Source organism: Varanus komodoensis, unplaced genomic scaffold (assembly GCF_004798865.1).
Source record: "Varanus komodoensis strain SLA01 unplaced genomic scaffold, ASM479886v1 scaffold1, whole genome shotgun sequence".
Taxonomy (NCBI): domain Eukaryota; kingdom Metazoa; phylum Chordata; class Lepidosauria; order Squamata; family Varanidae; genus Varanus; species Varanus komodoensis.
This window is the reverse complement of record NW_025335268.1, coordinates 75,446,240-75,458,201: the sequence shown is the minus strand read 5'-3', so window position 1 is coordinate 75,458,201 and position 11,962 is coordinate 75,446,240. Positions and strand designations below refer to the sequence as shown.

The 11,962-nt window shown below is 63.1% G+C and overlaps 1 protein-coding gene across 1 annotated transcript in view; it reads right to left on the bottom strand.

Annotated features, from left to right (window-relative positions):
• Positions 1 to 3,824: 3,824 nt before the first annotated feature.
• The window catches only part of LOC123023734 (SH3 and multiple ankyrin repeat domains protein 3-like), an 83,488-nt gene continuing 75,350 nt past the window's right edge, over positions 3,825 to 11,962 (bottom strand). The window contains exons 11-14 of the mRNA XM_044430691.1: positions 10,880 to 11,219; positions 5,690 to 5,887; positions 4,671 to 4,749; positions 3,825 to 4,217 (exon numbers count right to left, since the gene is read on the bottom strand). Of these exons, the coding sequence (XP_044286626.1) occupies positions 3,825 to 4,217; positions 4,671 to 4,749; positions 5,690 to 5,887; positions 10,880 to 11,219 (1,010 nt within the window). The remainder of the gene's footprint in view (positions 4,218 to 4,670; positions 4,750 to 5,689; positions 5,888 to 10,879; positions 11,220 to 11,962) is intronic.

Here is an 11,962-nt window from a genome sequence, read left to right as displayed (position 1 = left end):
TGGGGCGGGGGGGGGGCAGGCCTTTGCTGCAGGAGTGCCTCTCTGGGAGGGGAGATTCAGCCCGGCTTCTTGCTTCTACGGGGTGTGTTCAGAGGAAATCGGCCCCGGACAAGATGTCCCACTGCTTTGCTGGCTTTTGCCCAGACCCCCAGTAGGAGACCCTCAGTCCATCGGTCACTTTGCATCCTGGAGGACAGCCAGAGACCTCAGTCATTTTCTTCCTCCCTGATACAAGTGAGTTTATCACAAAGAGCATTGCTTTTTGCAAAGAGCACCGAGAAGGCAAGCTCAATGTTTATCCAGTTAAATGTAATCTTGGTTTTCTGTATCTGTTAATAGAGAGATTTGATTTATGTTCTTGAACTTTACCTCTCTCCATTAATTGATGAGTGAGGTTATTTTGAGAGCGGTTTGACTGGACCATGGCAGGCACTGGGCTGATTCATGACCCCCGAGTGAAGGCATCTCGCGAGGATCTTGCCGCATCGCTGGCCTTGACGAGGTGCCAGGAAGGACCGCGCAAAGGCCCGAGGAGGCTCCGTGGGCGAACGCCCTCCCCAGAGCGAGAGGCTGGTCGGCTCCCCCACGCCGGCAAGCGACCTGCGCGGCTTTCCTGACGCACAGGTTTTGCCCAGCCGACCGACCGGCAATCGGGGGCGCCGGGAGGGCTTCGCCCCCCTCGCCCAGTCCTCCCGCTGCCGGCCCCTGCCACGGGGCTGGGAGCTCGCTCCCGCTCTGGAAGGCTGGAGGAGCTCCTGCAGCAGTGCTGCCCCTTCCGGGGGTCTCCGTGGCAGCACCTGGAGCCCGTCATGCTGGGCTTGGGTGAAGAGAGGGGCTGTGGCGAAGGACTGAAGCTGTAGGACCGGCCGCTGCTTGTTCTGTGGGTTCTAAGCACCGAACGCTTGACGCAGAAACACCGCAACAGAGTTTGAGGGCTTGTTGTGTTCCGAGGACCCCCACCATGGGGGGCCGCGATGCATCACAGGGGAAAGTAGTCGGCGGGGGCAGCAGGAGCAACCCCTCGGCCTGAGGGCTGGGTGCCCCTCGGACCAAGGCCAGAGGGCTTGGTGATGCTAAGGGGCAAGGCCCCCTGAAGCCCCTCCAGGGACATCATCGCTGAGCCCCCATTTCGCCCCAGTGGCCTCCGAGCAGCTGACATCATTCTCCTCCTCTTCCTCTCAATCTGGTCCCCACAACAACCCTTCAAGGTAGGTTGGGCTGTGAGTCTGTGACTGGCCCAGAGTCACCCAGCTGGCCCAGATCGCCTGAATCCCAGTCCCGCGGTTGTGACCACTACACCACACTGCCTTTACATGAAAACCACCATGTGCAAAGGCCAGCTGACATCGTTTTCCCGCACCATACGATTTCTGAACCGAGCATTCAAGGTTTCTCAAGGTCTGCGCTGCTCCCTCTGCACAACGGAGCTGGCACTTCCAAGCAGGGTGTGTAAATCCACCGGATGCTGTTGACCATTTGCCAGGCGCATGAAACTGATGTGTAAATGAGGTTTGACTGCATGCATTGGAATATACCAATTAGCCACAGGCCCCGTGGGCTTGCAACTTCTTTCCGATACGGCCTCTGCTGCCAGACAAATTCCCCAGCCTGCAGACAGACCCCTTGCAGCCCAGAGCGTCACACGCAACACAAAGCCCCCCTTCCCGCCATGGCAATTCAGAAAAGGGGGGCCGGAGGAGGGTGACCGGTAGTGCCCCCAGCGCTCCAGCCAGACCAGGCCCCTCACTGGGAGCGATGTGGGTGACTGCGGGCAGGTTAAAGATGCGGCACAAGGAAGCGAGAGCGCAAACCTGGCCTGGCCGCTCAGGTCGGACCCTCGAAAAAGAGAAAGTCTCACAATCCCTTAACCGACACACACCCGAGTGCGACCTCTGGGCGGAAACGCACCTGCCCTGCTGCCAAGCGGGTGGGAGCAGCCGCAAGCACAGCCTCCCCGCTTTGCCAGGCGGGGCGCGCATCAGTGCGCGGGGGGGAGAGCAGACCGCGTCCCGGGTGCTGGAGCGCTGGCCCCACGGCGTCCTGCCCCGTCCCCGCAGCAGGACCCGGCCAAGAGGAGCAGAGCAGGGCAGAGCAGGACCAGCCAGGCACGGGGGACGGGCCTGGCAGTCTCCGCTGCTGCCACTCCCCCCGAAGGGGCGCGGGGAGCACACGTTCCGGCAGTGCCTGCTGGGCAGGACGCGCCCCCTCCCTCCTGCACGCGCGCACGCACGCTCGCACATGGGCAGGGGGCGGGAGTGTAAACAGGGTGGTGAGGGAAAGCCGAGGTGAACCCAACCCAGCCAGGGCAAGAGCAATTCCTTCATTATGCTGGTTCAGTGATAACACCCCCCGCCCCCCCCGCAGGACGAGTCACCCTGTTCCACCTGCCCCCGGCATTCCCTTGTTCAGGAATGGCCGCCTGGAGGCCACTGCTGACAAGAGCAGCCCGGGAGCGAAAGAACTGACGCCCCTCCGGCTTTGGAATGCTCTAATGCCAGCTCTGCGTCCGACTGGGATGCTCCGCACTCCAATTCCCAGCAGCTGACGGCTGGTCGGGGCAGCTGGGCCAGAGCCGCCAGGCGGCTGGTGTGGAGAGTGCCCGTCTTCTGCAGGGGGCACTGGCACTCAAGCCCCGGGAGGCCCGGCCCGCCCTGGGAGCGAGTGGCTGCACGGAGCGCGGGGTGCGGGCGGCTGGCTGGCTGGCGAGCCCCGCGGCCGAGTTGCCAGCCGACAGGGGGCAGAGGAGGTGTCTGGGGCGGCCGCAGGCCTGGCTCTGGAGCCAGAGACTCCTCCGCAAGCCCGCAGAGAGGAAGGGCCAGAGCCAAAGGCCGCCTGCACCCAGGGCCGGGAGCTGGGAATGCCACATCTCTGTTGCCCAGCCAGTGAAGCCCTCTGGGCAGTGGCAGCGATCCTTAAACACAAAGAGTGACCCATGGCGTCTTAGCTGAGGGGAGGGGAGGCGGGTGGCGGGTGGCCATCCCCTTCCGGGGCTGCCCTGCTGCGAAGGCCCACTGTCCCTGCAGCCCGCCAAAGTGTCCCCCCCCCCCCCCCATTCTTTCTACGCCAAACAGTCCGGAGGCTGCAAACCACCCGTCCTCGGGGAGTGGCTCTCGCCCTGCATCGTTTCGGTCCCCCTTGGCCCTTCCTCCATCGCCATCTCATTTTGCGGAAGCCGGTGCAGCGTTCCGTGGGTGCTGGCACTACAGATCCGCGTAGGAGTATCACAGCCCTGGCACCTCCGTCTCGGCCAATTTCCTAATATGCGTATTTGCATTTTTCTCTGCTGAAATTGACCATTGCTCGCCTATTTCAAGGCACGGCGAGCCAGCAGGCCAAGCAGCATCCGGGCAGCACTCGGAAGACCATCGGGAGCAGCTTCCGTGTGTTCCTTCAGGCAGTGGCTTGGAGTTTCCCCAGTCCCCTTTCAAAGCCATCCAACTGGCGGCCGTTGCCACCTCCCATGGCAGTGAATTCCGCAGCCTAACGATATGCCGTGTGAAGTCATGTTTCCTTTGATCTTTCTCCCGCCAGTCCACTTCATGGGATGACCCCTTCTGGTCTGAGTGTTTGGGGGGGGTCTCCCTCTCCACTCTGCCCACCAGCCATTACTTTAAGCGCCTCAGCCAGGCCTCCCCTTCCTCGCCTCTTCTCCAAGCCCAGCGGTCCCAGTCGTGGCGGCTGCTCCGCACCGGGGCCAGTCCTGTTGCCCTTCTCTCTGCTCGTCCCCACTCAATATGGACGTTTTCCAGCACGAGCAACCAGGACTGAATGCACTGCTCTAAGCCGGGTCGCAGCGCAGCTGACGAGGCCAGGGCGTGCAGGTGTTAAGTCACCCGGCCCGGCCCCTGCTCCCCACGGCTCGCCCGCAGGGCACCCGCGGGCTCTGGCGGGGCTGCTCCACGCCCAGCTCCTGTGGCAGCCACGGGCCCGATTCCCACATCCGCGACCCGGCTCGCCAGTGCAGCAGGAGGCACGGCGGTCCGCAAGACGCGCATAGCACAGTCGGGTCCTTCCGAAGCGCAGGCCGCCCGGCTCCAGCCGACTCCAGCCACCCATTCGTCGTGCATTTGGAACATAGCTGCCAAGTCTGTGCCATAAAGCGGCCCCCAAGGAAGGCCCCAAGAAGGACCTATGGACGCCGGACCCGTCACGACAATGCGGTGAGGAAAGGCCTGCTCAGCCGTGTGAGCACACCACGCTCGTGCATTGGTGTGCGGCTAGTCGGGAAGCCCAGGCTACTGGCCCCGGGGACTCGGCCTGTGGGGCACCACTGCCACGAGCAGCTTTCCCAGAGTTCTTAGGAGCTCCACAAGGGGGCGCAGGGGTGCCCCTAGGGCTTGCAGAGATGCCGGACCCGGAGTGCCTGGGGTGCCCGAAGCACGCCCGTTTCCAGCTGGTCTCTCCAGCCGGCCTGAGAACCACCACAAATGCCGTCCAAAGCGAGTGTTCCCAAAGGATCGTGGCACAATAGTCCAGACACACTGCTGTGCTTGCTTTGGGTGGTGCGCTCCTCACAGGATCCATGCGCATGAAGGCGGTTCATGCTGGCCCTGCCGGAAGGTCCACAAAGACCATCTAGCAAAGGAAAACGAGGCCAGCGCAGGCCAAGCCACCCCCCCCACCTCAGCGCACCGCAAGCGGAGGGCAAGCAGGTGATGGGACGGCCTAACCTGCAAGCGGTGGCTGGAAATCGCAAAGAGGCGAACACCGAGAGTCGCCAGGCCACATTTGATCGCGCGGTTTATGAAGCTGACGCAAAGAGGGAGCTGAACAATGCTCAGTCAACGGACAGAATGGCCTTTTGACGTGCAGATCGGTGTGAGAAACATCCACATATTTTAACCATGTAATACGCTTGGAAAGAACATATTAAACAGGGGTTTGATGCAAAGATCTTTCCAGCCCAAGGGAAATTCACCCGAGGCACACGGTTCTGCCATTCAAAGGATCCATTTTTCAGCCATGTTTAACTAGCCAAGGGGTTCGTTTGCGAGCGTCTTTGAGCCAGCAGCCTTCTTCCTCTGCCCTATTTTAGGTGCGGGGAGAATCTGTCAGCTCCACTCCAACTGGGGAGGAGAACAGATGGGCACCGGGGCCTGCAAGGAGCACCACCTCCGCGCTACCTCCTCGCCTCCCGGGGAAATATTTCACAAGCCAGTCCCTGTCACATGCAGTGGAAGGCGCGTCTCTCTCCAAAGCCCAGCAGGAACGGAAGGCGGCTTTCTGTGCCCGGGCAGCCGTACAAGCCACAGGCCGGCTCCTGGCCAGGTTCCGGCCTCGCTAAGCCAACGGGCACCTGCTCACTTCCTCGCCCCTCACCCTGCCTGTCCTCCAACTTGGCCACGGCACTGGAACCCGCGGCCCCCCCACCTCTCTTTCTCGGAGGCCTGTGGCGACACGCGTGGAGCGCCCCGTCCCCCAGGACAGGCCCCCGACTCCCACCCCGTCCCTCCTGCGTGGGAGGCCCCTTTGCCCACCACTGCCCTGCCCCTCCCTGCCCCCCAGCCTCCCCCAGCCAGGGGCTGGGGAATCAGCCAAAGCCCCTCTTGGAGGAACAGGCCTTTGAGTGGTGGGGAACCTGGGCGCCCCCCGGAGGCGGAGCCACACCCTGCCCCTTGCCGGAGCGGAGCAGGGGACGGACAGGCGTGCCCGGCCTCCAGCCCCAGCCTGCCTGCAGAGCCCGACTTGCCTCTCCTGCAGGACGTGAGCCGGAGCTTCCCAGCCTCCTGCACCAGCCACGGACACTCTGCCGGAGCTGCCGCGCCTGGTAGCCATTCCCAGGACGGGGCTGGCAGTGCGGACGGCGCAAGCGTGCTTCGAATTGGTGGTGACACGGGGGCCTCGCTGGAGGCCCCCACCCCACTGCAGCAGCACCGGCAGCCCCTTCCTGAGTCGGAGGAGCCACGGGGTGCGTCAGTGCAGCAAGCAACCCGCTCCTCCTGCCCTGGTTGCAGAAGTGGGATCTGAATGGGACCTGAATCGGAGCCGCCCTGTCGTGGGAAGCCAGGGAGGCGGCGGCAATGGAGAGAATCCACCAGCATCCCTGGATCCGGCCGGGTGGCCTCGGAAGCCCTCGCCTCGGGGGCGCGCAAAACTCCTGCTCCGCCCTGCAGAACACACACCTTGCAGAGGGACTACTGGCCCTCTGCAGTCCTCTCGGAGGCGGCGACTTCGTCAATGAGCAAGCGGTGTTCAGATGTATTCCCGCTTTACACAGGGATCTCTTTTATCCGAGCGAGGCGTTGCAGCCAAGGCGGTGGGGCTGCCGTGCCGTGGCCTTCCCTGACCTCTGAGCGTGTAGTGTGGGAAAGCCAAGGGGACCCGTCCCGTCCGCCCCGCCAGCCAACGCGCTTGCTCCTTAAGATGCGGACAAGTGAAGATGGAGTAAAATGCTTTAGGAAGCAAGGAAGGCTGAGCAGCAGCTCAAGGTGCGGCAACAGAACAGCCCTGCAGGGGAACACGCAGATGGGGCGAAAGCGTGTGTTTTGGTAAGGAAATGTGGCTCAGCAAAGCTGACAAAGATACGGGGTAAACATATTACTTGCAAATCATGGCTGGGAATTTTGGAACAATAGAATAACTCATTGTTAAGGAGCCCAGCTCCTGAACGGCATTCTTTACACAGCATCCATAAGCAGCTCATTAGAAAGCGCAAGAACTGGGGAGCAGAGCTTAGAGACACATCGGGCCGCATCCTGACGCGTTACGCCCTTAAAACAGCTCGGAGACATTCTTTGTACAAGTTACTTCACTGAAAAAGGCATGCACATAAAAGATAAACTTATAAAGCATTTTGAATTGTATTTTGCTTGTAATTAATTTACATTTTTATACCTGTGTTCAAATGCTCTCACATAAAAGTACAAACTGCTGAAGGATTGTAGGGAAATATGAAAAGACGCACCTGGTCTCAGAGTCCTCCTGGAAGAACCTCTGTGTGTTAATGCCAGAAGCCAGAGGTGGCGTTTGGGCTCTGAGGAGTGGCCTGGATGTGCGAACTACGGGCTCGTCTCATAACCGCCCTGGCAGAGCACCACCGCATCTCTGCCGCATGCTGCAACGACTTCTCCCAGAAGAGGCCCCCGTGGCCGGCACAGGACAGTTCTGGCACAGCTCTGTGCACACTTAGGCTGAAACGAGGGTGCGGAGCCCTGGCATGGGGGCTGCCACACGTTTTATGCCCAGGGTGGCACAGGGCTGTGTCTTCGAAACGAAAAGCGGCTCTCATAGAAACATAGAAACAGAGCGAGTCAGAAGGGGCCTTCCGGGCCATCTAGTCTGACCCCTGGCTCCAGCTGGCTCCGCTCACGACATGCCCACCATGTGCATGTCCAGCCTATCCTTGAACACCCTCACCGATGGGGCCTCAACAACCTCTCGTGGAAGCCCATTCCACACCCTCGGGGTCCTAACTGTCAGGAAGTGCTTCCTGGCATCCAAATTGAGCCTTGGCTCCCTGAGCTTTGCTCCATTGGAGGGTGTCCTGCCTTCCTCTGCAGGGGAGAACAGGTCTCTCCTCACCTCCATGTGACACCCCCTCACATACCTGTATGTCGCCAACACATCCCCTCTGAGTCTCCATCAGGCTGAAGAGACCCAGTTCCCTCAGTCTCGCCTCACACGGCTTCCCCTGCAAACTGGCCACCAACCTTGAGGCCCTTCGCTGCTCTGACTCCAACCTGGCTATATCCTTCCTGTAATGAGGGGCCCAGAACTGAGCACAATACTCCAGTTGTGGGCACACCAAAGTCGCACAGAGTGGCAGTAACACCTCTCTCGATCTGGAAGCCACACTTCTGGCTCTGCAGCCAAGGGTGCCGTTCGCCCTCTTGGCCACCGCATCACCCTGCTGGCTCATGTTCAGCCTGCAGTCAACCGGCACCCCGAGGTCCCTTTCGCAAGCGCTGCTCTCCAGCCACTTGTCCCCTACCCTGCACTTATGATGCCGACCAGACCATTCAAGGAACGCCCCCCAGATCTGTGGCAGCCCCGGCAGCAGGACAGCGAGGGAGTGCCGTGAACCCCAGCAGCAGGGGCTGGGTGCGCCCTGGGCAGCTGGGGTGGCTGCGTGGCAGAGCAGAGCATCTCCTGCAGCGCCGACATGCAGGAGCTGCCCCACCGCCGTGCTTCTCCAGCCCATCGATTTTGCCTTTGCTGCCGGTTTTGGACCGAGCTGTTGTTTCAACAGCACTTGTGCAGGAGCACTGGCTGGTGGATTGGGCCCCACTGTAATTGGTGGGAAACAGGCTGCGGCTCAGATTTTGCAGCGCAGGCCGAGGAGGAGGGCGCAGCCCCTCCAGCCTGTCCGGGAAGGGGAGACCCCCCCCCCACCTCGCCGCCAAGGCCCACCACCCGCGCCTGGGGCTGCCTCCTGCACACCGAGCTGAAATCCAATAAAGGGATTCGGGGTGGGTGGGAGCAAATGAGTCCGCATGACTAATAAACGAGCGAGCGAGCGAGCGCACAAGCGGGCGGAGGCAGGCAATTGATTACGGCCAGGCCTCCGGGGACGGGTCAGGGAATATTAAAAGTAAGCCCCCCAGGCTCTTCCTGTCGGCTCTGCAATAAAGCGCCAGCCTGAGGCTGCGTGGCCAGGAAGGCTCCAGCGGGAGAACAGGAACAGGCAGCGGCTGCCGGCCGATTCTTCTGCCGGTGCGCAGGGCCAGAGCCGCCTCCTCGCAGGAGGCTGGAGGTGGTGGGGCCCTGCGGAGCCCCCGCTCCTCTGGGAACGCCCCGTCAGCGGCCCCTCTGCCCTCTCCGGTGGCCTGAAAGGCTTGGGCCGATCCCCGGGCCACGGCCCTGGCCCCGCAGACCGGGCGCGCTGTGGCAATGCGAGCCGGCCAGCCAGGCGCCCGTCCTTGCAGAGTTCTTCCACTGAGTGCTAGGAAGAATTCTGTGTAACCTGATGGCTTACGGACCTCCCGCAAGGTAAACGTGTCTCGGACTGCACTTTAGAAATGCTTACTGCCTTGTGCAATACACGTGGTTGTCAAATCTGCAGCGCAACTGGAAGGGCCTGAAAGATCCAGAAGTAGAATCTGCCCGGTATTTCACTCATGGGGCAGCTTTTGCCCACAGCATCCTGGAACTGGGCACAGGCTTTTCGGTCTCCCCAGCTCTGCTAATTCGACCTCTGCCATGGGATCACTGGCTCCCAGAGCTCGCCGCCCCCCACGTCTCGCCTCAAGGGAGGCAGACGGTCGGTCCTTCTCCTCCGGCACACTCTGGATCGCCCCAAGGGTGACCCTGGGCCCTCCTGTGGCCCGGCACACCTGGCGAGACGGCCGCAGGCGTGCAGCCGGGGGCTCTGCCCTGTCACGGGCTGGGTGCGCACGGGGAGGCCGGCTCTCCAAGGGGAGGGCTGCAACCCTTCGCCACGCAGAATTGTTAGGAGACGTGGGGCGGATGCAAACACCCACCTCGTCTGCATCCTTTTCATCGGGGCTGCTGGCAGAGGTGCCTGCAGGCTCACCGTCCGGACAGACTGAGGTGCGGCGGGAAGGAAAGACGGGGAGGGAAGGCACTGGAGCGGAGAACTGAGACCCCCCAGCGAAGTGCAAAGGGCGCCCGGGAAGAGCCCGTGCGATGGGTGGAACCCGGGCTGCGTGCCTCTATCGGGAGAGTGGCTCCCCTGCACAGAGGGGCGCGGGAGGCCTGGGCAGCAGCCGCTGCTTTCTGTCTAACCCTGAGGCTGCCGCAGAGAGACCAAGAGCACCGTGCAGACGCCCCCCCCCCCCGCCTCCTGCCACGAACCTGCTTCTCACTGACTCTGCACCTTGGCTGCCCGCCCCGCACTGACACTCCCCCAGACCAAGAGGTAAGACTGCTTCATCCTCAAAGCCCAGGATCAGGGGAGCCTGGAAGCCCCCCACGGCCGGGCCCACCGCATGAGGAGGCAGACAAGCAGGGCCTCCCCAGAGCCACGGGCAACCGAGACGCGGCATGGGCAACCGAAGCCAGTCGGGGCGCGCAACTCTCTGCCAGGACCCGACACCCACACCGACGACAGCCCGACCGGGCTATGCGCCCGCCCCCCCTTCCCCATTGCCAGCAGCCCCTTCCCTGCCGTTGGGCCTTCCCTCCCGAATTGTGCCAGCTGGGGGTGTTGGGTCTCCTCTTGTGTAGCTTCCCAGGGCACAACAGGAACGACCGCCCTTCCCGAGACACACTCCTCAGCCATGCCCACGCCCGGCACGGCCAGGAGAGGCGTGCACGGAACCCCGGACACAGATGCCGCCCCACCCGCGTGCACGTCACGCGCAGGTCACCCGCTGCCCATCGCGCGCACATGCGCACACGCACAGCGGAGGATCCGCGACATTGCGCAGGCCCCGGAGGCCCCCCCCCCGCCCTGCCCACAGGTGGCCGGAGGGCCTGCCCTCGCCAGGACTTCCACGCCCGCCGTGCGGCCGCACCCACGGCGACCCGATCCCACGCAAGGCAGCGCGAGGAGGCATGCGCGGCTCCGCTGGCCTGGCCAGAGGCCGCTTTATTGCCTGCAAGGCGCTCCCTCCCGCGAATCGCAGCGCTTCCGCGAGGCGCCGTTGCCATGCCAATGGCAAATGTTACTACAGCATCGAGGAGCACGTTGTCAGGGACGGGATGGGGGGGCGGTGGGGGGGCAGCGGCAGCCCACGGGGCACATGGGCACCCTGGGAGGCGAGCGCGGCGGCGGCACCACGGACAGCTCCCGGCTCTCCAGGCGCTGGAGGAGGAGGAGGAGGAGGAGGAGGAGGAGGCAGGGCCTTGGAGGGCGGGAGCTGTCCAGCACTGCTCCCGAGATGCGCCGGAGGGCAGTGCGGCCACCCGGGCGGCAGGCCCGGTGAGGCCCAGTGGCCGCCGCAGCCCCCCCAGCAGCGGGCCAGCCCGCCCGGCTCACCTGGCCTTCCCGCGGCTGCTCCTGCGGAACGTGTGGGCATCGGCCTCCTTCTCTTCCTGCACGCGCTGCAGCGATGGGGAGCGGCTGTGGGTGCTCCGGGAGCTGCCCGTGCTCACGGGGCCACTGTCCCCCAGGCCCGCCCCCGCGGCCACTCCCTGCATCTGAGCCAGCAGCTGTGGGGGCAGGCCGCGGAGCGAGGGCACCGGGGAGTAGGACGGGCGGCTCTCGGACTTCAAATTGTTGTCGCTGGCGGACCTCTGCAGCAGGCGGGGGGAGGAGAGGCCGCCCACACCGATGATCCGCCTCCTCTTCGTGTAGCTCGGGGTTTCTCTGAAAGGCACTGCAAGGGAGGACAAGAGAAAGAAGGAGGCGTGTGTGTGGGAAGGCAGTCCTCAAGTCAAGTCACCGTTAAAAGTTAGCAGCACAACACAAGAATGCACTTCAAGTTACTTTAGGGGTGATCAGTTAGCTCCAATGCACTTTGGCTTGCATGCCCAACAAGGACCGCTGATGGATTCGGGAGGTGTAAATGGCTTTGGATGGGCTCTTAGCAGCTGACATTAGAGGGTAGCATGGAAAATACCGCAAGTTCCTCAAACTGGAGCAGTGGCCAGTGGCCACCGGGCCAACTTACAGCAGAGAACTGGGGCAAAGGCCCAGGAAGATTCTCTAACAGCTGGAACTGCTGCAGTGGCCCCTGACACCTCCCCAAGGTGGCTGCCCGCTTGCAGGCCGAGAAGAAGCCGGGCCCTGGGTGTGAGTTCAGAAGAGCAGGCCCTGCCGCCCCAGGGCGGCCGGAGCCGTGGCAAAGCCGCCCCCTGTGCCCTGCACAGAAGCAAGGTCTGCAAACGCTGCTGAACTGCTCGGAGAGCTTTGACGGTGACGGTGACTTCCAGCAGGCATCAAGAGAGCCACTCCAGGGCAGCTGGTGCTCACGCCCACTGGGGCCAAGTGATGCGGCTCTCGGGGCCACGCGGAGCCACTACTAGGGGGGCCACCCAGACCCGCTTTCCTGGGCATGGCCGGGGTTCCCCAGGCCACTGCTGAAAGCAGGCGGCAGTGCAGGGGTGCCCGAGGCGAGCC